This window comes from Rhinolophus sinicus, linkage group LG16, assembly GCF_036562045.2.
Source record: "Rhinolophus sinicus isolate RSC01 linkage group LG16, ASM3656204v1, whole genome shotgun sequence".
Taxonomy (NCBI): domain Eukaryota; kingdom Metazoa; phylum Chordata; class Mammalia; order Chiroptera; family Rhinolophidae; genus Rhinolophus; species Rhinolophus sinicus.
In genome coordinates, this window is record NC_133765.1 from 15,422,445 (window position 1) to 15,442,975 (window position 20,531).

The window sequence follows — 20,531 nt, forward strand, 5'->3', positions numbered from 1 at the left end:
CTGTGGTGGCTGCATGCTCTGCTTTCCCTGTGTGCTCCCTGATGGGACCCCTACCTTGGGGCCAGCCTGCCCAAATGCCCACCTTAGGGAAGGACAGGCCAAGGTGTGAGAGGGAGGGGCCTCCCTGGGCCTGCAGCCCTGTCCCAGGCACTGTGCCATCAGGGCTCAGAGGAGATGAAACGAGAGCAGGATGGTTCCCCCACACCTTCAAATATCCCAAGCATATGGCCCCTGAGGACCAGCAAGTTGTAATTGCCCCTGGTGCTGAGGCCCTATGTTGGCCCACACCATCCACAGCAGCTGTCTTTGTACACCTTCATGTACCTAGTCTGTGGAGGCAGCCCCACTAGGCCACCCTGCTCAGCCTTCCCCTCTCCCTCCTCAGGGCCCGGGCCTAGCCTTTCATTCTTAGGGATCTGATCACGGGAAGAAGGGAACTTCCAGGGGCAGCCTGCACAGACCCTGCCATGGAGCTTGGAGCCCCCTGGTGGCAAGGGTTGGCAGTGCCTCTGCGCTGGAGCCAAGGCCGGACTTTCTGGACACGCCTCCCTTTCTGCCCCCTGGATCCCTCCCTCCTAACTCCCTAGGCAGAGTTAGCTGTTTACTGACATGGTGCTGTGTGCGAGTGAAAGAGAAGGCCTCTGGGCCTCTGGGGCGGGGCCCAGGAAGGTGCCAGGAGAGGGGGCTGGAGAAGTAAGAGTGTGGCCCTGTGTGTGCGGTGCCCTAGAGGAGTGGGATAGGCCAGCCCTGGGGGCAGGCAGCTAGGCAGGGAAGGGTGCTCAGAAAGAGTTTGACTCTGAAAGATGGAGGGGATCCCCTGGGCTCCCGAGTCCCACCCTGCATGGCAGGCCAACCATGGGTGTGGGACTGCTGGGGGGGTGGGAAGGCTGGCCCGTTCAGAGAGGGTTGGAGGCAGCGAGACGGGGGTCAGGCTGTGCTTGCCCCCTCCCTGCCCTTGGATGCGTAGAACCCAGTGCAGTGGGAGCCTTCCAAGTGACACTGGTCCTGGCACAGCTCCCATATCCTGTCTGCTGGAGCCCTGAGTAACGCCTTGGGGACTGACACCTCTGGGACTGACCCTCGGCAGCAACAGGGACCTGCTGTTCAGTGCCTGCTGTTTGTGACTTAAAAACAGAAAACACTGACAAAAAGCATTAAAAACAAAACCAAAATAAGATTGTATTGGTAAACACATAAATTTTTGTAAGAAAATTTAAAAATTAAAAAAGCAACAAAGGAACTTCATGGCTCAGATCTCTCACAAGCTGCTTGCTCCTCCATTTGTCAGGTCGGGAGTGGGGGGAGGTGGCCTCAGCTGTCTGTCTGCTGTGTCCAGCGGGGGCTCAACTCCCAGGCCCCATGGTTGTTTCCCCACACACATCCTCCCAGGCTCGCTGCGACCCTCTGTCTACACGCAAAAAGGAATAGGCTTGCTCCTGGGTAGTTAACTGGGCTCGGAGCCCCAGGGTAGTGTCCTGGTCAGAGGCTTCTCTGGGCACGGTGGGCTCATCCAGGACAGGGTGATCCCTGGGGATCCTGTGAAGTGGCCAGAGATCCAGGCACTTGGGGCTGGAGGGACAGGGTCAGGGCTGGGGGCAGCTATGGATTTAATAGACATAAATTCCACACCATCACTTGCCAGCTGCACAGCCTGAAGTTGCACCTGGTCTGAGCCCACTCTTTCATAAACAAGGCTGGGTAGGACTGGGGAAGATGCTTCCACTCAGTGCCACATGGGCTGGGCACCTGGTGTTGCTGCAGGGCCGAGTTCCCCTTACCCCACACCTGCTTGGTCAGAGATGGGTGTGAAGTGTGGCCAACTGCCCTGTTCTGGTTTCTTAGGTGAGACAACCTCCAGGTGGGGGCGCAGCCCAGTCCGCAGGTACCCCTGTGGGGCTGCAGCTTGGGTCCTCAGCCTGGCCACAGCAGGAGCAGTGCTCGGACTATGAGCCACATGGACTCGTGGTCAGCATTAGCCTCCAGTCCAGGGGAGCAATGTGTGTTTGGTGCCTAAGTGGAAGGCACCAAGGGAAAGGAGCAGCGCAGTGGTTGAGAAGTACTCAGTCGATGTCTTCTATCTAAATATTTAAATCTTTAATTACTATTTTAGTGTCTTTTAATTATGATATTGGTTTATAAGATTATTAACAGTCAGCTGATTTTAGTGAAGTTACATTTATTCTTAAAAAGGAGATGAAAGAACCCAGAGGGTTTAAAAGTGTGTGTTGGTGGTGGTCAGGGCCATCACTGAGGCACTGCTGCCACCTGGTGACAGCAAACCTCAAGGACAGACTGTGCGCACAGCTCAGCAGTTTCCAGATATTCCCAACTTCCACCACCTGCCCTGATTGCCTTTTTTTTAGATAACAGGTTGGTGCAAAAGTAACTGCGGTTTTTGCAGTTATTTTTAACCTTTTAAACCGCAGTTACTTTTGCACCAACCTAATGCTTTCTGGATTTATTGCAGTGATTCTGCACCGTGAGCCAGTTGCCCTTGAGGTGGATTAGTGTGTGATAGCTTGGAGCCACGTGTAGAGGGGCCAGTGTAGGTGGGCCTTGGCCTTGCAGGTCTCAAGTGTGCTGCATTGAAGACAGACCCCTGAATTGCAGAAGTGGGGCTGGCAGAAGAAGCATATCCCTCATGCCCTTCATAACCAGGTTTGGTGAGAGACCCAGAGCAGGTCAAGGCTGTGCCGGGCTGCCTGCGCCTAGGTAGACGGCCTTCTCCAGGCCATCCACCACCTCTGAGTACTCCAGATAGGAGGAGAAGTGTGTGCACTCAAAGCGGCTGCTCCCGCGCACGTGTGCCAGGAAATCAGGTGCTCCTGGGAAGATGACGTTGTCGGCCAGCAACACCGTCCCCTTCCGTAACAGGCCACACTCCTGCAGGGGACAGACGGTTGGAAAGGGTAAGGGTCAGCGGTGCCCAGCGAGCCTGCTCCAAACCAGCAGGACAGGTGTGCCTGGCGAGGCAGAGGCTCCATACGCCGGCTTCGCCCCAGGGTTAGCCCCACTCCAGCTCCTGGGGTCACAGAGTTTTCCCCACAGCCCTTCATCACCTCCCCAGCAGCGACTGCTACAGGAAAGGGCTGTGCTGAGAGGCTTACCTCTACAACGTCAGCTCTGTGAGGAAGGATCTTTTCCTGCTCTGTTCACTCTTGCATCCTAGGCCTCTAGAACAGTGTGTGGTACAAAGGTACTCACTAGATGCTAGCTGGATGATTGAGTGGAGATGACGGGGCCAGGATTTGGGCCACAGTGCTAAAGCCAGTGGTTCCCTGATCACTCGGTGCCAAGAAAACATTACTTCTCCAGGTGAGAGAAATGCCTGGTGCCCAGTATGTGGGCTACTGGGGGTGGTTACTGGAGATGGGATCTGGTTTGACCAGGATGATCCTACAGGGCTGGGGGCAGACCTCACCCACAAGCCTAACCTTCGGGTTCACTTTGGATACCCCCAAGCCCTGGCATTTTACACGCCCATCTCCATCAGCACCTGGGTCCTGGCAGCCAGCTGGCATTCCCGGGCCTGGGTTCTGCAGAAGGAAGGAGGAGCAGCTGGCGGGACACAGCCAAGGTCCTCCAGTGTTCACAGTCTCTCTAAACTGAAGGTGGAGCTGCTTAGATTACATGCAACACTAGAATGAGTAACCTTAAGAGGACATGTTGCCTTGTCTCCTAGATTTAATTTTGGAGGCGTAGAACTTTTTTTTTTTTAACATAATCTTAACAGTTAAAAAAAAATAAGCAATCTCAAACATGGAAAACAAAGTCCAAGAAGTGACCCTGGTGTGTCTGAAATTGCCGGCAGGACCACAGGCGTGAGGCATCTCCAAGTAACTAAGAATTGTGGGGCCATAACCACACCTCCAGGCATGTGCCCGAGGACAGTCTTACAGGGGTCTCCTCAGCCCTTTAGGTGGTGGCTGTGGTCACTTCCAGCCTGTGGGCTGTGGGGGGAGCTGAGGGCGTTTCAGCAAGAGCTGTGGAAAACAGCTTTGAGGTCAGCGAGGCTGGGATGACCTCTGAGCCAGAATTTGAACAGAAAGTACCACTATGAATCATGGAGCCTTTTCTCTTAAAACCAGAAAAGGAAAAGAACTTGCTAGCAATATTGTCTAAAAAGACCCAGAACAGAGAGCAGCCCGGGAGGTGTCGCTGGCCTGGCCCCAGAAGGGCCGCTCAGGTGTGGGGCAGGAAGGAAGTGTACAAAGTGAATCGGGAACGGGCTGCAGGGTTGCAGGGCTGGCTGAAGGAGTAGGGGCACCGCTGACAACAGATGGGACTATCAGTGGAATGAAAGACACCAGACACTCAAAACCATCGAGTTAACCATGAAAGAAGGAGCAAAAGGAGGAAAGCTTTGGTCTCCTTTGGAGGGTTGCTAGGGCCCAGCCATCCTTAGGAAGCTGGTGGTAAGGGGGAAGAAGGTGGCACCTGCGCTGCCTTTCCCCAGACACCATGTGCCTCCTGACAGAGGACACAGACCCCCTGGAGACTTCTGGCCAGAAGCTCATCGCATCTGAGCAAGCCTGTTGTGCTAACAGCCACGGGGAGGAAACGGTATTCAGAGGCCCAGGCAGCCAAGTCTGAGGTGGTTTGAAGCTACGTCCACCGTTATTTGACTTTCAGGTTGTCAGCTGGGCTTAGTGACTCGCTTCTAACAAAGAGAAGGCTGATGTAACAGTGTGGCTTCAGAGACTCAGTCATACACAGCACCTGTCCCCCCTGTTGCTCCTTCTGTCTCTGTCTCTTGCTCGCTGGCTCTGTGGGAAGCCAGCTGCCATGTTGAGAGGACACTCAAGCAGCCCTGTGGAAACACCTGTGTGACAAGGGACCGAGACCTCTTCAAGGGGCCGTCCGACTGAATTGCCCCCTGCCTCTGCCAGCCCCTTTCCCGACTGGGGAGGTGCAGCTGGGGTGCCGCAGAGCCAGGCTGGCCCTGACCCAGCACAAGCCAGGGGCCTGCAGAGCCATGGCTGCAGGGCTGCAGAATGCGGGCTTAAAAAGTACAGCCATTCCCATTCAGGACGTCTCTTCTTTTGAGGTAATTACCAGTTTTGAACAAGGAGCACAGAGAAAACTGTTTCCTAGTTATTACACGGCAATCTTTTCTGCTTTTCTGTAAATGCAGGCCCCTGCAATTATCATACACACCAAAGCTACTGAAATCCTCCCACTCCATGACACAGGCCCAGCTGCACTGGCCGCCTGGTCTCTGCCCTCAATACCTGATTTCCAGGTTCATGCCCCTCTGCCTGGTGGGCCTCTCCGGCCTGGGCATACTCCCCACAGCTGCCCCACTCCTGGCCCACGGGTCTCCTTGTCATTCCTCCACTGACCACCTGTATAGGCCAACACAGGTGACCGGTCCAGCTTCTAGTCCCTTGATCCCCTCCCTCTCCACTCCCAGTGCCTGGTGCCTCCCTAAGGTTCCAGGCATCTGCGCCACCCTCCCCACAACCATCTCTCGGCACTCTCCATGCACCTAACGGGGATCTTCCCTGAAGACAGGTCTAACCTCACCTTTACCTGCTGAGAGCCCTCGTGACCCCACCCATGTGGCATTCGAGGCCCTCCAGACATAGCCCTGTCCACTGCCCCCAGTCTGCCCGCTCCTGGAATATGCTGTGCCTTCACACCCACCAGGCCAGTGCTGGTTCCTTCCTGCTGTGTCCAGATGCCTGGGCCTCCACTTGCACAGGAACCACTGGGTTTGAGGTGCTGCCTGGCTTCCAGCCATGGCTTTGGTGGCCATGCTCCCCATGCTCATGGTCCCTCTGCACCGGGCAGAGTGTCTGACCTGTGGGGGAGCTGAGGTGGGTGAGCACAGGATGAACAACGTGGGACAGCCCCAGGCTGGTCCTCTGGCAGGGAGGCTGGAGTGGACCGAGCATCTGAAGCCCAACCTGAGGCCTAGGAGCTGCTAGTGTCCGCCTGACTACCCACCGGGAGGGAAAGGCAGTGGTGTCAATATTAAGCTCCACATGTAAGCTCACTAAGCGCTCAGCTCCACCCTCCTGGGGACCAGGCAGCCCCACTGGTCACCACTTGGTGCTGGCTAAGCAGCTGGCACTGAGGGCTGGGACAGCCTGGGGGTGGGGGTGCAGGGGGTTGCACGATAAGTAGCCTCAGGAGGAAGAAACAGTAGATGGCAATTTCCCTAGCCAGCACCAGCCGTCCAGGTGTGAGAGCTGGAACGGCTGCCAGGCTGCTTCCCTTCTGCCTTCTTTGCCCCTTGCTTCTGAGATCAGACCATCTGGCCATGGGCTCACCCCACCCTGCTACCCCAGGAACAGGCTGCCCAGAACTCCCTCCCTCCGGTCTGCATCCTTCCCTGCATCCTCCAGTCCTCTGTGCTTGCTGACTTCAGGCAGGCCAGCACGAGCTACCTGTGGTTCCCAGGGCTGCCCTTGGCAGGGTTTGGCCAGGACACCTAGCTCTTCAGAGAGGCTGAGGCCTGCCAATGGGGCAGCCCTTGCACCTGCGGCCAGCCCATCCCAGGCAGGCAGTCGGCGAAGCTCACCTCCAGGAGGAGTGTGTCTGGCAGGTACCGTTCCTTCCAGTGGTCAAGGAAGACCATGTCCAGCGTATCTACATCATATTTCTTCTTTAGCTGGGGGATGATGTCCTGGGACGCCCCAATGATAACGGTTACCTGGAACAGTGCTCCATCAGTGCCTGTGCCCATGGGGGGTCAAAGAAACCACCCTGCCCGGACACCCGACAGTTTCTTTGGGGTTCTGGGGAGACAAATCCCCACTCTGCCTCCCTTTGGGGGCAGCCTCAGGAATTTCCTGCGCTGTGGAATGGGGCAGTGAGACCGCCCTCACGAGCTGCTGGGGGTTCTGTAAAACCTGGCCCAGGAGGTGCTATGGGCCTGGCTGCAACAGGAAAAATACAGCCTTGAACCATGCGGGGCATGCCCCAGGCTCTCCCGTTCACCCACCTGCACTGGACCCCTGGGGCCTGTGTCCACATCTGTCACCGGGGAAGGTGCTGTACCTTGTCCTGCAGGCCTGCAAAGTCCAGCATCTGCTGGGTGATGGCGGCATAGTCAGGGTTGACCTCGATAGTGAGCAGGCGGGCACCGGGTGGCAGCAGGCGGGCCATCCGCACGGCCGAGTAGCCGCAGTACGCCCCCAGCTCCAGCAGCACAGAGGGGCACTCCTCCCGAACCACTATGTCCACAATCTTGCCTGGGGTGGGTGGAGGAGGAGGTGAGCGCAGGCAGAGGGAAGAGACCTGTTCCTCCTGATTGAGCAACAACCCCTCCTAATGCCGGTTCCCAGCCCTACCCCGAGGTCCCGGTCCCACTGCTCATACCCCCTGAGCTCCCATAGTCCCTCAGGCCCCTGTGTCTTTGCACACGCTGGTCTCTCTCTCTCTTTTCCATGGTTCCTGACTGACTCCAACTTGTCCTAACCCAGAGCTGCCTTCTGCAGACGCCCCACCCCTCCTTGCCAATGGGCTACACTCGGGGTCTGCCTAGCACCCTCGAGCTGGACACTTTGCAGGACTCTAAAGGGGCTGGACAGTGGATGTCGCGACTGTCTCCCCCACACCCAACTCCAAGGGGTGCAGACCAGCACATGCCTATGCCCCATGCTGGACTCCAAAGGTTAGGAGGTGGCTGGGGGAAGGGCCTAGTACTGGGCCGGGCAGAGTCCAAGGAGCTCTGTGCACCCTCATACGCAGCAGTAACACCCAGGAACCTATTCCCCACTGGCCCCCAACTCTGCAGGATGGTGAGTACAGGGCCGATATGGAGCCCCTGCTGTCTCCTCTGAATAATGTTGCTGAGTTGGTCTGTGGCAAGCGGGGGACCCTCAACAGTGGCCTCCTGGGTGGTTTATCAAATGTCCCTCCCTCCCTACAGGGACAGTGAAGTGGGTGTCAGGGTCTCTGCACAGCCTTTGCCACTGGTTGGGAGTGAGAAGTTGGGCTGGTGGCTTGGATCCCCAGGGCTCCAGACGAACCCCTACCCCAACACCAAAAATCTGGGTGAGAACAAGCCCCTTCTGCAGGGACTGTGCTGCCTGGCTGGGATCCCCGTTCCTGCGTTCACCACCTGCCAGCCAGGCCACCCACCTTTCTTGTCGCCCACATTCATGGCCCACTCCTTCTGCGAGCAGTAGGCGTCGATGGTCTCCAGCACGCTCTGTGGGTCCCCCGCCGCTGCGTGCTGCCGCACGTGACGCAGGATGCGCTGCTCCTTGTTGTCCCCCATGAGCAGGTTGTAGATGGGCACCAGGATCAACTCATTCCAGCCAACAAAAATCCAGCCGCGGTGAATCCAGCCACGGTGTTGCAGGAAGAGCAGTAGGGCCAGCAGCACCAGGCCTGATGAGAAGGCTGCCAACAGCAGGGATGGGGCCTCTAGCATCTGCAATAGGGTGAGGAGGAGGGGAGAACGGGGAGGGCAGGGAGCCGCGGGAGGGCAGCTGGCTTCAGTGCTCTGTGGGCCAGGCAGCCCTCAGCCAGCTGGGGAGCTCAGGGCCCCTTGGGTTAGTGCAGACCTGCTCTCCTGGCTCACCCATCCTCTCCTCACTTTGGGGTACTACCATTGTCCCCCTTATGCTAATAGGGGCCCAAGGACAAAGAGGTGCCAGGGGAGCAGAGGCCCAGCACACCTGCAAACAGCTTCCAGCTAGGGCTGCACCCTCAGTCACACAGAGCAGGTGTGTATCTGACTGCCTGGTGGCCTGCTGGTCATAGCCCCCTTCTCTGGGCACCTTCCCAGACGCCTGGGATCAGCTGCTGCCCTGGCCAAGGGAGGCACAGCTGGCCTGAAGCAAGCACACACAGCACAGGGGAGGCTTTGCCCCATGTGCAGCCCCTGTAGGCTCCCACTTGGGATAGTCTGAGATTCTCATGTGGTCCGTTAAGTGAATTTCCAAATAAGGACACAGGCAGTCCCCAGGCCAGGCACACTCAAGCACTCTCCTTGGGCACAGCCACACATGGCGAATCTGTCCCTTGACAAGGAAGGTCCGCCCTGCTGCCTGCACCACAGTGTGAGAGACGTGCCAGCTATGTATCAGCCACTACAGGTGCGGCACGAGCACCCCCGGCACGCCACCCTTCAGGCAGGGAGCATGGGACCCAGTCACGTGGAGCTGGGCCTGGGGCCCCCAGAGACAGGGCAAGGCTGAGTCCGCATAGAGCACGGTTCAAAATGTTCAGGGCACATGCTCAGATTTTGGACCAGAGACCTTAACATGTTAAAGGATGAAAGCAAGAGGAATGTGGAAACTTCTACCAGGGCCACGGTCACTCATGGGGCATTCACAAGAAAGGATCTTGGAACTCTAGTGGCCACATAGAAAGAACCCTGCTCTCCACGAAGCTCCCATGTGGAAAATCACACCCAGAAGAGCAGGTAGGCCGAGGGTCTCGGAGGGGGGACACCTTCAGGATAGCTCAGGGCTCCGAACCCCAACACTCTGGCCTATGAGGAAGAGTGGGCTTGGTGTATAGAGCAGAGAATGAACAGGAAAGCCGAGACCCCTCTCCTCCCCGCCGGGGAGTGTCGACACCCAGACCTCTAGATTCTCTCAGGCCAAGTGGCCTATTTACACAAGGCCCAGTGGATACATGCTGATCAGGGCCAAGTCGGCACACCCAGTGGGCCTAATCCTCGGCCCACACCCCTGCTCCCAGCACCACCCTGAGCTTCAGGGCAGCTTTCCCAGCCAGTGCCTGCCCTCCACACTCGCACTCCTCTGAGCTCAGCAGCAAGGCAGACAGAACTGGTGCAGAGTTCTTTTGCCTTGAGATAATTATCAGTAGAAAATGTAACCTGAAAATGACCAGCATCCAGATATCCAGGCTGCCCCCGAGGCCAGCCTTGCCCTTCACCTTTCCCTCCTCGGAGGAGCAAGCACAAAAGGCCTCAGAGAGGCAGTAACAGCCCAGGACAGTGGGGACAGTCTCGTCGGCACTGCCCGGGTTATGAGGGCACATGCAACTGTGCCTTATGAAAAGCAGGAGAAATTAATGAAGCACTTTGCTCAAGCCCTTTTTCTCAGGAAAGCAATTTCAACTTACAATTGACATATAAGACCAAGGGCGAGTTACGAACAGCATATATGAATCAATGAAAAAAAGAAAAGGCAAGAGGAAAGTGGGCCAAGGCGGCAAATACACCGCTTACAGAAAGCCAGAAAACGAGCAGGCATGGGAAGCCAGGTGCAGGACTTGGTGCCAGCGTGAGTGCCCGTGTGGGGCGGACCCTGGGCCCCACCAGCCTGATGGACTGTGAGTTGGGCCATGTTTCTGCCAGAGCTGCTGGGGACCCGCTGGGAAAGGCCCTCAGAGGGCAGGACAGCAATGCAGGTAAGGGGAGCACACGGGGCAGGGCACACGGGGAGAGGGCATGGTACATAAGGGCAGAGCGTCTCTCAACTAGTGAACAGATGGCAGGAAACGGGGGGGAGAAGCTGTTCTATCTGAAGTGTCCAGAACTTTCCACTGTGCTCCTGTCTGCTTGCTTAGTATTTCCTTACACAGCTGTGTTGCTTTATTTATCGTTACTATTATTACTAGTAGTGTGTTTGGGTGGTGAGATAAGGGGCCATTTTGTTTTATTCTATGTTATTAAAATTTTTTAGTAAATGTTAGGACTAAACACCTAAATTAAGAAGGAATATTCCATTTAAATAGTGAATTACTTGGTGGACCCTGGGGTCATGAACTATAGATTTCAATCCCCACAGTACTCGAATTATGTAAGAATCTGGCTTTTAAAGCTCTATCTCCAGGTCTGTTTGTTCATAACTTTGCAGGCACCATGTCCCTCAGGGCTGACAGAAGGGCGCAGGGAGGGGTCCCACCCGCAGAGCAGCTGGGACTGGGCCCAGGTGAAAGGCAGCCAGCAGCTCCCGCCTTTCCTGTCAGGAGGGGGTGGCATGCCTGACAGTCAGGGAAGCTCCAAATAGGGCAGAAGCGGCCCCTTGGCACAGGGACTGTGATGCTTCCCCATTGCCCACCATGTCCACGTCCCACTCACCCTTCCAGGGCCTTCCTGGGCCAGGGGCATGGGGCTCAGGGAGACACTCAAGGTCATACCCCATGCAGTGCCTGCAGGAACAGGCTTCATGCCCCCCTTATCTGATCCCAGCAACCCCAGAGGAGAGTTCTGGGATTCTCCTTGAGTATGAGGGACTGGTTGCCTCTGGCCACGAACTGAGTGCTGGTCACTGGCCACACGGCCTCCAGGGGTCCCCTCCCTTCTAAAACAACCCTGCTGGACAGCCCTGACTACAGGGCCTCCCTGTTCCCAAAGCCCCCTTGCTCTGCATTGCTCAGCTGTGTTGGGAGAGGCCAAACCCACCTGGCCATGGGGGGAGAACATGTCTAGGTCTGCTCAGAGCTTTGTAGAATAAAAGCATGAGCAAGTGAGTGGAGGGCAGCAGTGCCTAAAAACTGAGTCATGCTGTTAAAATCCCATAGACACGGCAGAGGAAGCCATTCAGAGCTTGCAGATGTTCTCACCTGGGATTTGCCCTACGAGTCCTTTGTGGGGAAATTAAACATGGGGAGCTCCTCTTGTTTTGGGTCCTGGGACCTGAGTACCTGCTGCTCAGCCCTTGGAAAGAGCTAAGAGTGATGTCACCCAGTATCCCCCAGAAACAGCCTCGGGTCCCTACGATCCCACTGCCCTGCTTTGGCTCTGAGCCCTGGGTGGAGGTGAAGAGTCCTGGTTACCTTACAGAGATGCAAAGAGAAAGGGCGATGCTGGGGCTTGGCTTCAAAACGACAATGGGGGCGGGTGACAGGAGGACAAAGAAAACTCGGCCACAGGCCAGGAGGTGAGAGCGTGGAAGCCATGGAACAGCCTTGGATCCTCTCTGCTTTTGTATATGTTCGAAACATGCCATAACAAAAGTGTTTAAGTGAATTGCCAAGCACACTTTTCAAATGTGGTTTCTTGACCACAGTGAGGGGAGGAGGCAAAGCTTTGGTGCAGTGCCCTATGTCTCCGTTCCCCACGGCTCTCGGCCTCAGGGCAAAGGGCAGAACCAGAGGAAGCTGCGTAAGGAGTTCTAGATTTGGCTGAGGAGGCTGGGCCTTTATGAAGCCTGCACAGATGGCACATGTGACAGTGTCATGAGAGCATGAAAGAAATTGAGGAAGACACAAATGGAAAGACATCCCATGTTCATGGACTGGAAGACTTGATATTGTTAAGCTGTCTAATATCCAGAGTGATCTACAGCTTCAATGCAATCCCTATCAAAATTCCAAGGGCATTTTTTACAGAAATAGAAAAATCCATCCTAAAAGTCATGTGGAATCTCATTGGACCTAAAATGGCCAAAACTATTTTGAAAAAGAACAAAGTTAGAGGACCTCACCCTTCCTGACTTCAAAACTATGAAGCTATAGTGATGCAGACAGCATAAGGTAGACACAAAGACCAACAGAACAGAATTGCAAGGCCAGAAATACACCTTCATGTCTATGATCAAATGATTTTTGTCACAAGGGTGCTGATGTAAGGGTGAAATTCAAGGAATCGACAATGCAGTTAGATTTAGCTAGTTTGCAGTTTGATCCATCCTGATATTCATTTGTTTTCTCTGTGTTTCTCCTCCCACTGATTAACTGAAGAACTCGGTTTGTTCCCTTTTTCAAGGCCACCTATACCTTGTTAACTAACAAACATCCTAACCTGAAAAGAGCAGCTTCTTTAATCCTCAGCCCCCCTACCCACCCCCATCTGACGTTGGATCACAAGTCCCGAGCAGTTTTTCACAACTCCCGAGCAGTTCACAGATGGCTAAGGACAGTGAGGCAGACCAGAGGCATCAGAAGACCACAGGAGAGGACTCCTCAAGTGTTAGCCCTGAGGCCTGCTTTCCTTTGTTCTTTCCCATTTACCTGCCTATAAAATCTCTTAATCATTTTGGTTAGGGAAGGAGGTTTTTTTAGACAGGAGTCTGCCATCTTTCTTAGCTGCTGGCATCTATAATAAAGGACGCTTTTCTCCTCACCAACCCTTGTCACTCTAGTGTTTTAGACTCTTCCAGCGGCAAGCAACACCGAACCTGAGTTCAGTAACACTGGGACCACTCAGTAGGAAAGAACAGTCTCTTCAACAAATGATTGGAGGACAACTAGGCTTCCACCAGCAAAAGAATGAAATTGTATTCTAAACTCACATCATATACAAAAAAAAAACACCAAAAAACAAAAAGAAAAAAAACCCCTCAAAATGGGCCAAAGACTTTAAGAGCTAAAACTATAAAACTCTTAGAAGAAAATATAGGAGTAAGTCTTCATGACCCTGAATTTGACAATGGATTCTTATATATGACACCAAAAGCACAGGCAACAAAAGAAAAATAAACAACTTCATTAAAAAACAACAACTTTTGTGCATCAAAGTTTGTATATGTCAAGAAAGCCAAAGGATAACCCACAAAATGGGAGAAAATGTTGGCAAATTATTTATCTGGTGAGAGTTTAGTATTCTGAATATATAAAGAACTCTTGTAATGCAACAACAAAAAGACAAACACCCCAATTAGAAAATGGGCAAAGGACTTGAATAGATATTTCTCCAAGGAAGACATATAAATAACCAATAAGCACATAAAAAGATGCTCAGCATCATTTGTTATTATACAAATGCAAATCAAAATCACAATGAGATACCACTTCACACCCATTCGGATGGATATTAAAAAAAAAAGAAAAGAAAAGGAAAATAACAAGTTTTGGTGAAGATGTGGATAAATTGGAACCCTTTACAGCAATGTAAAATAGTGCAGTTGCTATGGAAAACAGTTTGATGGTTCCTCAAAAAGTTAAACATAGAATTACCACACGATTCAGCAATTCCACTCCTAGATGTATACCCAAAATAATTGAAAGTGGGAACTTGAACTTGTACACCTATGTTTATAGCAGAATTATTCACAATAGCCAAAACATGGAAACGACCCAAGTGTTCATCACCAGATGGATGGATAACAAAATGTGGTCTATCGATCCAATGGAATATTTAGTTACTAAAATGAATGAAGCACTGATATAGCTACTACATTCTTAAGCTACTATAGGGTTGAACTTTGAACACATTCTGCTAAGTGAAGTAAGACAGACACAAAAGGATAAATATTGTATGATCCTACTTACATGAAATATCTATAACAGGCAAATCCAAAGAGACAGAATGTAGAATAGAAGTTACCAGGAGCTGGAGGGAAAGGGGAATTACTGCTGAATGGGTACAGTTTGTTTGGGATGATGAAAAAATTCTGGAAATAGTGGCAATGGTTACACAACAATGCCACTGAATTGTACACTCAGAAATAGTTAAAATGGTACATTTTAAATTATGTATATTTTACTACAATAAAAAGAAAACATAGTGGAAAGCAACCAACACAAGCCACCCTGCTTCTGGCCTTCCCTGTTCCAAAAAGGGAAGGGGACATGCCATTCCCTATAAGGAAGCAGGATCCAGAACAGCCCAGCTTCCCTCTCCCTGGGGGACCCAGGCACTCAGGAGAGCTTTTCTGCTGGCCTGCTGCCTGCCCGCTGAGCCTGACTGCAAAGACCCGCACAGGCATCTAGAGGGATGCCTGTTTGCTGAGGTGCACACTCACCTCCCTTCCTGGAGGCAGGGGAAGGGACCTTCTTCCTATCACAGCAGAATCTGTCCACCCCGCTTGCTTCCTTCTAACAACAGGCCCATGGTGTGTGCGTCCAGCGTCCATTTCCTCATAGACAGCACACAGACCTGGGCCAAAGACAGGCCCTCTTTCCCAGCGTCCATTTCCTCATAGACAGCACAAAGACAGGCCCTCTTTCCCAAAACCACAATAACACCCCCAAAAAACCTTTCTTCTATAAACTCATTCTTAAGTACTCTCCCTGCAACCCTAAAACCATGACCTCCTCTGATCACCATGAATCCACCCTGAGACCCAAAGGAGGCAATCAAGACAGTTGGCAGCTGGGCCAAGACCCCTGGCACCCTCAGGCCTTGGTGGGGGGCAGGCAGATGGGCCACTGACACCCAGAGCCATCAACCCCTGGACTTTTATTTAGTTCTGTGATCCTTCGTGACAAAGGTGCTTTGCCACATCCTGCCTGGTGCACAGTTAAACTTCACCAAGGCCCAGCCCCCCAACATCTGCATGTTGGGGCCTCCACTCACCCCTCAAGTCTGCCCCTTCTTGCCCGCAGGCTCCTGGATCTCTGGAGCTGGGGAAAGGTGAGGGGGGACTTTGTGCTTCATAGCCAGATCGTTTATCACTTTTGGCCAGTATTCACTATTCACATTTAACACATCCTAGATGACGCTCATCTTTCCTTAAAGGAAATGGAAATGTTTTTCACAAATATATTGCAAGTAAGCATCAGTGGATGAGTTACTGAGACTCTTAAAAATTCTATAAAAAGATGAACTAACTATGATCTGGTTCCTAGGCTCATTGTAAAAATCCATAAAAGGTCACTAGAAATACCTTTGGACCCTTTGCAAAGATGTCAGCATGCTGTTCTGCCTTGGTTGCCAGACACCGCCTCGGTCTCTGACCCCACTGGCTTGGGAAGCCTGGGGGAGGGGCAGGATGGCACTTGTGCGTGTGGCTGCGGGAATGACAGAAGAAAAGGGAGGCCTCAGAGCACAAGGAATATTCTGGGGATGAAAGCCGAGAGGCTGGCCAGCCAGGATCCTTGTGGGGAGGACAGATGGATGGGATGGATGGGTCAGGAAACACTGCCAGGGTGAGTGTCTAGGGATGAATGGTTGGCCATCTGCCCCTGCAGGCCAGAGCCCAAGAGCCTGCTCTGCCCAGGAACTGGGAACATTCTGGTAGCTCTTGGGCACTGGGAACAAAACCCCAGCACCTGTCTGCTTCCAGTCCTGCCCCTGTATGTGGGCTGAAGGTGACCTCGTATCACTCCTATGCTAGAGGGTCGCACCCATAGAAACTTGTCTTATCTCTAGTTGCTACTCCTCGGGGCATCTCATGCTGATTCTGACTCCTGATCCAGTGCTCTGGACACACATTTGTTGAAGCACGTTGAGGACAGCTTGTGATTCTGTGATTCTGAGTATACACTCTAAAGCTCAGTGAGAGGCCAGGTTTCCTCTGGAAGGTATCTCCAGGGCTAAAAGTCCTTCCTAGCTCCTGGGGATGCCTCTTTGTCTCTCCAGTCGATCCTGATCCTTCCATGGGAGCTTCTCATCTACTGAACCCCCTTCTTGCACGATGGCTGCCGGCCACTCCTGGCAGCACACGGTAGCCCACGGCAGCACACAGCAGCCCACACCCGCTCACTCTGCCTGCCAGCTGCTCCTGGCAGCACACGGTAGCCCACAGCAGCTCACCCGCAGCCCAGCTCCAGGAAGAGCTGTTGTTCACAATCTTAGCTGTAGAGGGCGCAGCTCACTGGCCCATGTGGGAATCGCACTGGCGACCTCGGTTAGGAGCACGGCGCTCCAACCACGTGAGCGACTGGTCCGGCCCACGACTGCTTTTATTCTAATGTATAAAATAAGCTGCAAAACTACCATTCTCTGGAACATTTTCTCAATCCGTTGAGATTTTGCTTCCTGGCAATTGTGGTCAGTTTGGCTCAAATAAACTCATAAAAATTCTCTACAGCTTTGGATGTCTCTTACATCGACAAGAACAGTGAGTAAGGAACTCCAGACCTCTAGTGGAGACATTCATGGGCTCATGAAACTGCTAACTGAGATCAAACAGAACAAAAAATAACTACATGGGACCGAGTACTGATAAAGGATGATTATAATTTTTTATGGCTTTTGTCTGAAGTGTTGTTGTATTTCTATTTTATTTTTATTTATTTATTTACTTTTTATCACCCTAAATCCAGCAACCATCTGACACTGTACAATGCTATCAAAATATTATTGACTCTATTCCCCCTGCTGTACATTACATCCCCGTGACGTACTTGTTTTATACCTGGAAATTTGAGCCTTACTCCCCTTTACCTCCCTCTACCCCACTTTTTAATTTTTTAATTACAGTTGACATTCAATATTATTTTACATTAATTTCAGGAGCACAGCATAGTGGTTAGGCATTTGTACAATTTAAGAAATGATCCCCTGACTAGTCTACTTCTCAGCTGGCACTATACATAGTTATTACCATATTATTGACTATATTCCCTGTGCTTTACTCTACAGCCACATGATTTGGAACTATCAGTTTGTACTTTTTAATCCCTTCACCTTTTATAGCCTGCCCCCCAAACCCCACCTTCCCATCACCCCCAAAAATCTAGTACCCATCTGGCACCATACATACTTATTACAATATTATTGACTATATTCCTTATGCTATAACCTACATCTCCATCATTACTGTGTAACAATGACTTTCTGAAGTATTGTATTTTTAATGTTCTATTTTGTGGATATAAAAAAAAGTTTCCCTTTTCTCTTAATCTATCTGTGACTCATAACAACAATCTAGCAGATTACACTTTTGTAAACAAAATTGAAGCATTTATCCTTTTCTCCCTGCCTGATCCCTACCCAGATCGGAAACTATTATTGAGTATTCTTATTTTCATGGCAATATAGTAGTTATTTGCATAGGTTCAATAAGAGTCTGTCCTCCCTACGATAAGACGTAATTAAAAACATTGGTTACAATACCGAAGAATGTCATGTTTGAAAATGATGCATAAAAGCAGATAGGAAGTTTTAAGAAACTACAGTCGACTTGATGAAGCCAGTGCTTACAAAGCCCTCTTGAAAAACTGGCCTGGTACCTGGTTACAGGGTTCCCAGCCTTCCAGTGAGCAAGGAAGGTCACCGTCTGGCAGGCCCAGGAACCACAGGGTATTTTGGAGACCTTGAGAATTCACCCAGATCTCTAGGTGAAATCTGATGGTAAGTTCTTGGCTTGGCTTCCTAGCCTTGAGAGGCTTTTAAAAGTCCAATCTGAAATTCCTATAAAAAGTTGCACAAAGACAACTTAAAAAGGCCTATATGGTCAATTCCCATTCTTGCTGCATTTATATAAATAAATGAAGCCAAATTTAATGAGACCAGAATCATTATAAACAAGAATAATTACTTTGATCATTTTTTATCAAAAAAGGAATTGAGTTAGAGAGAAATTTTATGTTTCAATGGAGAAAAACAACACAACCTTGTGGGTTATCAGATTCCAGTCCTGTTCACTGTCTTTGAGGTTTTATCATCTACCTGTGAATTGGACTGGATCCTGCCATCTTACACATTTTGTTAGCCCTTACCAACTGATTTGTAGTTTCCTTCAATATCTGACTCCACCTCTCCCAACTGATATTTCTACTTTCTGCCCTCCCTCCTGACTTGGCATCAGTGAGAATTAAAATCTGACTGCCCAGCCTTACTGGGACTCAGGTTGTGTTGCAGCTGCCCTTTTTCCTCCAAGATCTGATAAAGCCCCACATGCTGAAGTCAGACAACTGGATATAAACTTCAAAGAACTCATCACCACAACAAATCATGTACGGGCAACTTCTGTGCCTGGAGCTGCTGCTCATGGGCCACTCAGAACGTCCACTGGAACTCCCACATCTTCCATGCTCTGCTCCAGGTAATAACCTTGACTGTGACACTGACGTCTATGCCATCACCACAAACATTCAAACTCCAAACCAGGAAATCCATCCTCACTCCACCATCTAGAGACCTAACTCTTTTCAACTGTCCACTTTCAGGACTCAAAAACTGGGTTTTATAGTCAGCTCCATTAACCTTTGCTTTTCTTTCTGTTTCCATAGAAATTGCTCCTTATTAAATGCCTGATAGCTTGCACCATGCAGCAACTATCCTCTACTACCAAGTCCCAACAGATGGGTTCAGCTGGTCCTTAATGAACAAAAGATGATCAAACAGAAAATGGACTTTAATTTTTCTTTCCTTCAATAATGGGGACCTGACAAAGACTCCTTAACTAAACCCTAGCTGGGCTCCTCTGAGCCCTCTTCTCAACTCGGACTCAATCTTGGCCTATAAAGACTTGAACAAATATTAACATAGTTTCTAACAGCTCAAGGCTGCATCCCTAGGATGACCCCAGCCCCTTAAGGTGCGTGCCTGAGAAAACTCAAGGCTGCCAAAAGATGTGACTGTTCCAGCCAACACCTGAGGACACACCTCATCTTGCAAAAGATGTGACTGTTCCAGCCAACACCTGAGGACCTAACCTGGGGGTGGGGGGGAGGACTAACTTCTGTAAGTGCCAGTTAGCATACCCAAGTGGGTATCGCATGGATCAACACCCTATTCGCTTTTTGCATTATAATTTTACACTTCTCTAACTTTCTCAAGCACCTCCCGCTACCACTCCTCCTCCCTCACTCATTTCCCGTTAAAACATTTAATTGCCTCCGAGCAAATTAAGCAAAACGGAGCTCAGCTCTTTCCCTTATTATCAGTAGTTACTGAATAATTCTGTCCTCAATGCTTTAGCTAGTATCTGGCTGTACTTATCTATGACACTGCTCTCCTCACCGGCCTTGCAGTGCCCCCTCAGAGCCCCTCTAGGAGTTGGGAAACGGATGTTCAGTCTCAGTCAAAGGACACAAAAGTCCCTGGTAGGGCGGGGAGAAGGGGAAACCCAAAGAGCTGATCTGTCAGCAGTTCAGGCCTGGGCTGCCTTCCCCTCTCTCTACATTCTGGAGGGCAGGATGGGGCCACACCACCCAGACCCAGTCCTGAGGGGTCTAGGGTTCGGGTCATCCCCTCCCTGGTAGGGCAGCCATTCACCTGAAGGGACAGGCCTAGGGGGTACCCCCAAGACCCCCAAGAGGGAACCTGTTGGGAATATCACTGAGCCCCTCTGGGTCTGGGCCCCCACAATTCTCCCAGTCTCAAAGGTCTAATCCCAGCTCAAAGACCAAATGTGACCCTCTCGTGGTGAGTCAGGTACTGATTCTGCAACCCGGTCACCAGGTCAAAGCCCTCCCCCAGAGCCAGGCCCCATCCTAGGAGTATGGATCCCATGGTAAGTGGGCTGCCCCACCCCTGTATGGACCCCTATCCCTAAAAAGGATCTCGCCACACCAGCACAAAGTTCCCACTCCTCCGATCCAGACTGGTAGCCCTCCTCAACTCCTGTCTCGAGACCCTCAAACAAGGTCGTAGCCCTTCATCCCGGTCCGAATTCCTGACCCCTCCATCCGAATCCCTCACTCCAGGTCCAGAGACTCCTACCCAAGGTCGGAATCCCCTCGCCCAAGTCAGAGCCCTTCCCGGGTCGGATCCCTTCCCGGGTCGAGCCCCGCAGTCCGCGCGCGCACTCACCCTGCCCTGACGGAAACCCCGGGGTCGGTGCAGGCAGCGCGGCAGGCAGCGCGGCGGGCAGCCCGGCCGCCGAAGCCCCGCGGCGGTGGCGGCGGTGGCGGCGATGGCGGCGATGGCTGGGAGGGCGGCCGCGCTGCGAAGATCCGCAGGGCGCTTCCGGTGGCGGACGCGAGTCGCAGCCTGCGGAGTGCGGGGCGCGGCCCAGGACGCAGCAGGTAGGGCGGGGCCCGGC

The 20,531-nt window shown here is 52.0% G+C and overlaps 3 protein-coding genes across 13 annotated transcripts in view; 2 read left to right on the forward strand and 1 right to left on the reverse strand.

The window, feature by feature from the left end:
* Window positions 1–1,240, forward strand: part of ARVCF (ARVCF delta catenin family member) — a 58,437-nt gene extending 57,197 nt beyond the window's left edge. For all 8 annotated transcript variants that reach the window (XM_019755874.2, XM_019755881.2, XM_074321828.1 and 5 more), the window contains one exon: window positions 386–1,240. Coding sequence is in view for 2 of the 8 variants with exons in the window: in XM_074321829.1 (XP_074177930.1) it covers window positions 386–412 (27 nt within the window). In the remaining 6 variants the exon portion in view is untranslated. The remainder of the gene's footprint in view (window positions 1–385) is intronic.
* On the reverse strand, window positions 1,155–20,433 carry COMT (catechol-O-methyltransferase). Of its 2 annotated transcripts, none has more exons than XM_074321840.1 (5): window positions 20,300–20,433; window positions 8,092–8,355; window positions 7,006–7,199; window positions 6,527–6,658; window positions 1,155–2,883 (listed from the first exon to the last, which is right to left on the reverse strand). In XM_074321840.1, the coding sequence occupies exons 2-5, from the start codon at window positions 8,228–8,230 to the stop codon at window positions 2,683–2,685; spliced, it is 666 nt and encodes a 221-aa protein (XP_074177941.1). In that variant the 5' UTR covers window positions 8,231–8,355; window positions 20,300–20,433; the 3' UTR covers window positions 1,155–2,682. The 2 variants fall into 2 exon arrangements, with proteins under 2 accessions (XP_074177941.1, XP_019611447.2); XM_019755888.2 differs by having other exon boundaries at window positions 8,092–8,386.
* The window catches only part of TXNRD2 (thioredoxin reductase 2), a 65,918-nt gene continuing 65,768 nt past the window's right edge, over window positions 20,382–20,531 (forward strand). For all 3 annotated transcript variants that reach the window (XM_074321836.1, XM_019755885.2, XM_074321837.1), the window contains exon 1: window positions 20,382–20,514. In XM_074321836.1, the coding sequence (XP_074177937.1) occupies window positions 20,403–20,514 (112 nt within the window). In that variant the 5' untranslated portion in view covers window positions 20,382–20,402. The remainder of the gene's footprint in view (window positions 20,515–20,531) is intronic.

Bases quoted from the DNA above. Each gene is read 5' to 3' on its own strand.
- COMT (XM_019755888.2), bottom strand. From the start codon at position 8,386: ATGCTAGAGGCCCCATCCCTGCTGTTGGCAGCCTTCTCATCAGGCCTG. The intron at 7,200-8,091 runs GTGGGTGGCCTG...CACCCACCCCAG, and splicing joins GAATGTGGGCGACAAGAAAG to GCAAGATTGTGGACATAGTG. The intron at 2,884-6,526 runs GTGAGCTTCGCC...TGTCCCCTGCAG, and splicing joins CAGACACACTCCTCCTGGAG to GAGTGTGGCCTGTTACGGAA.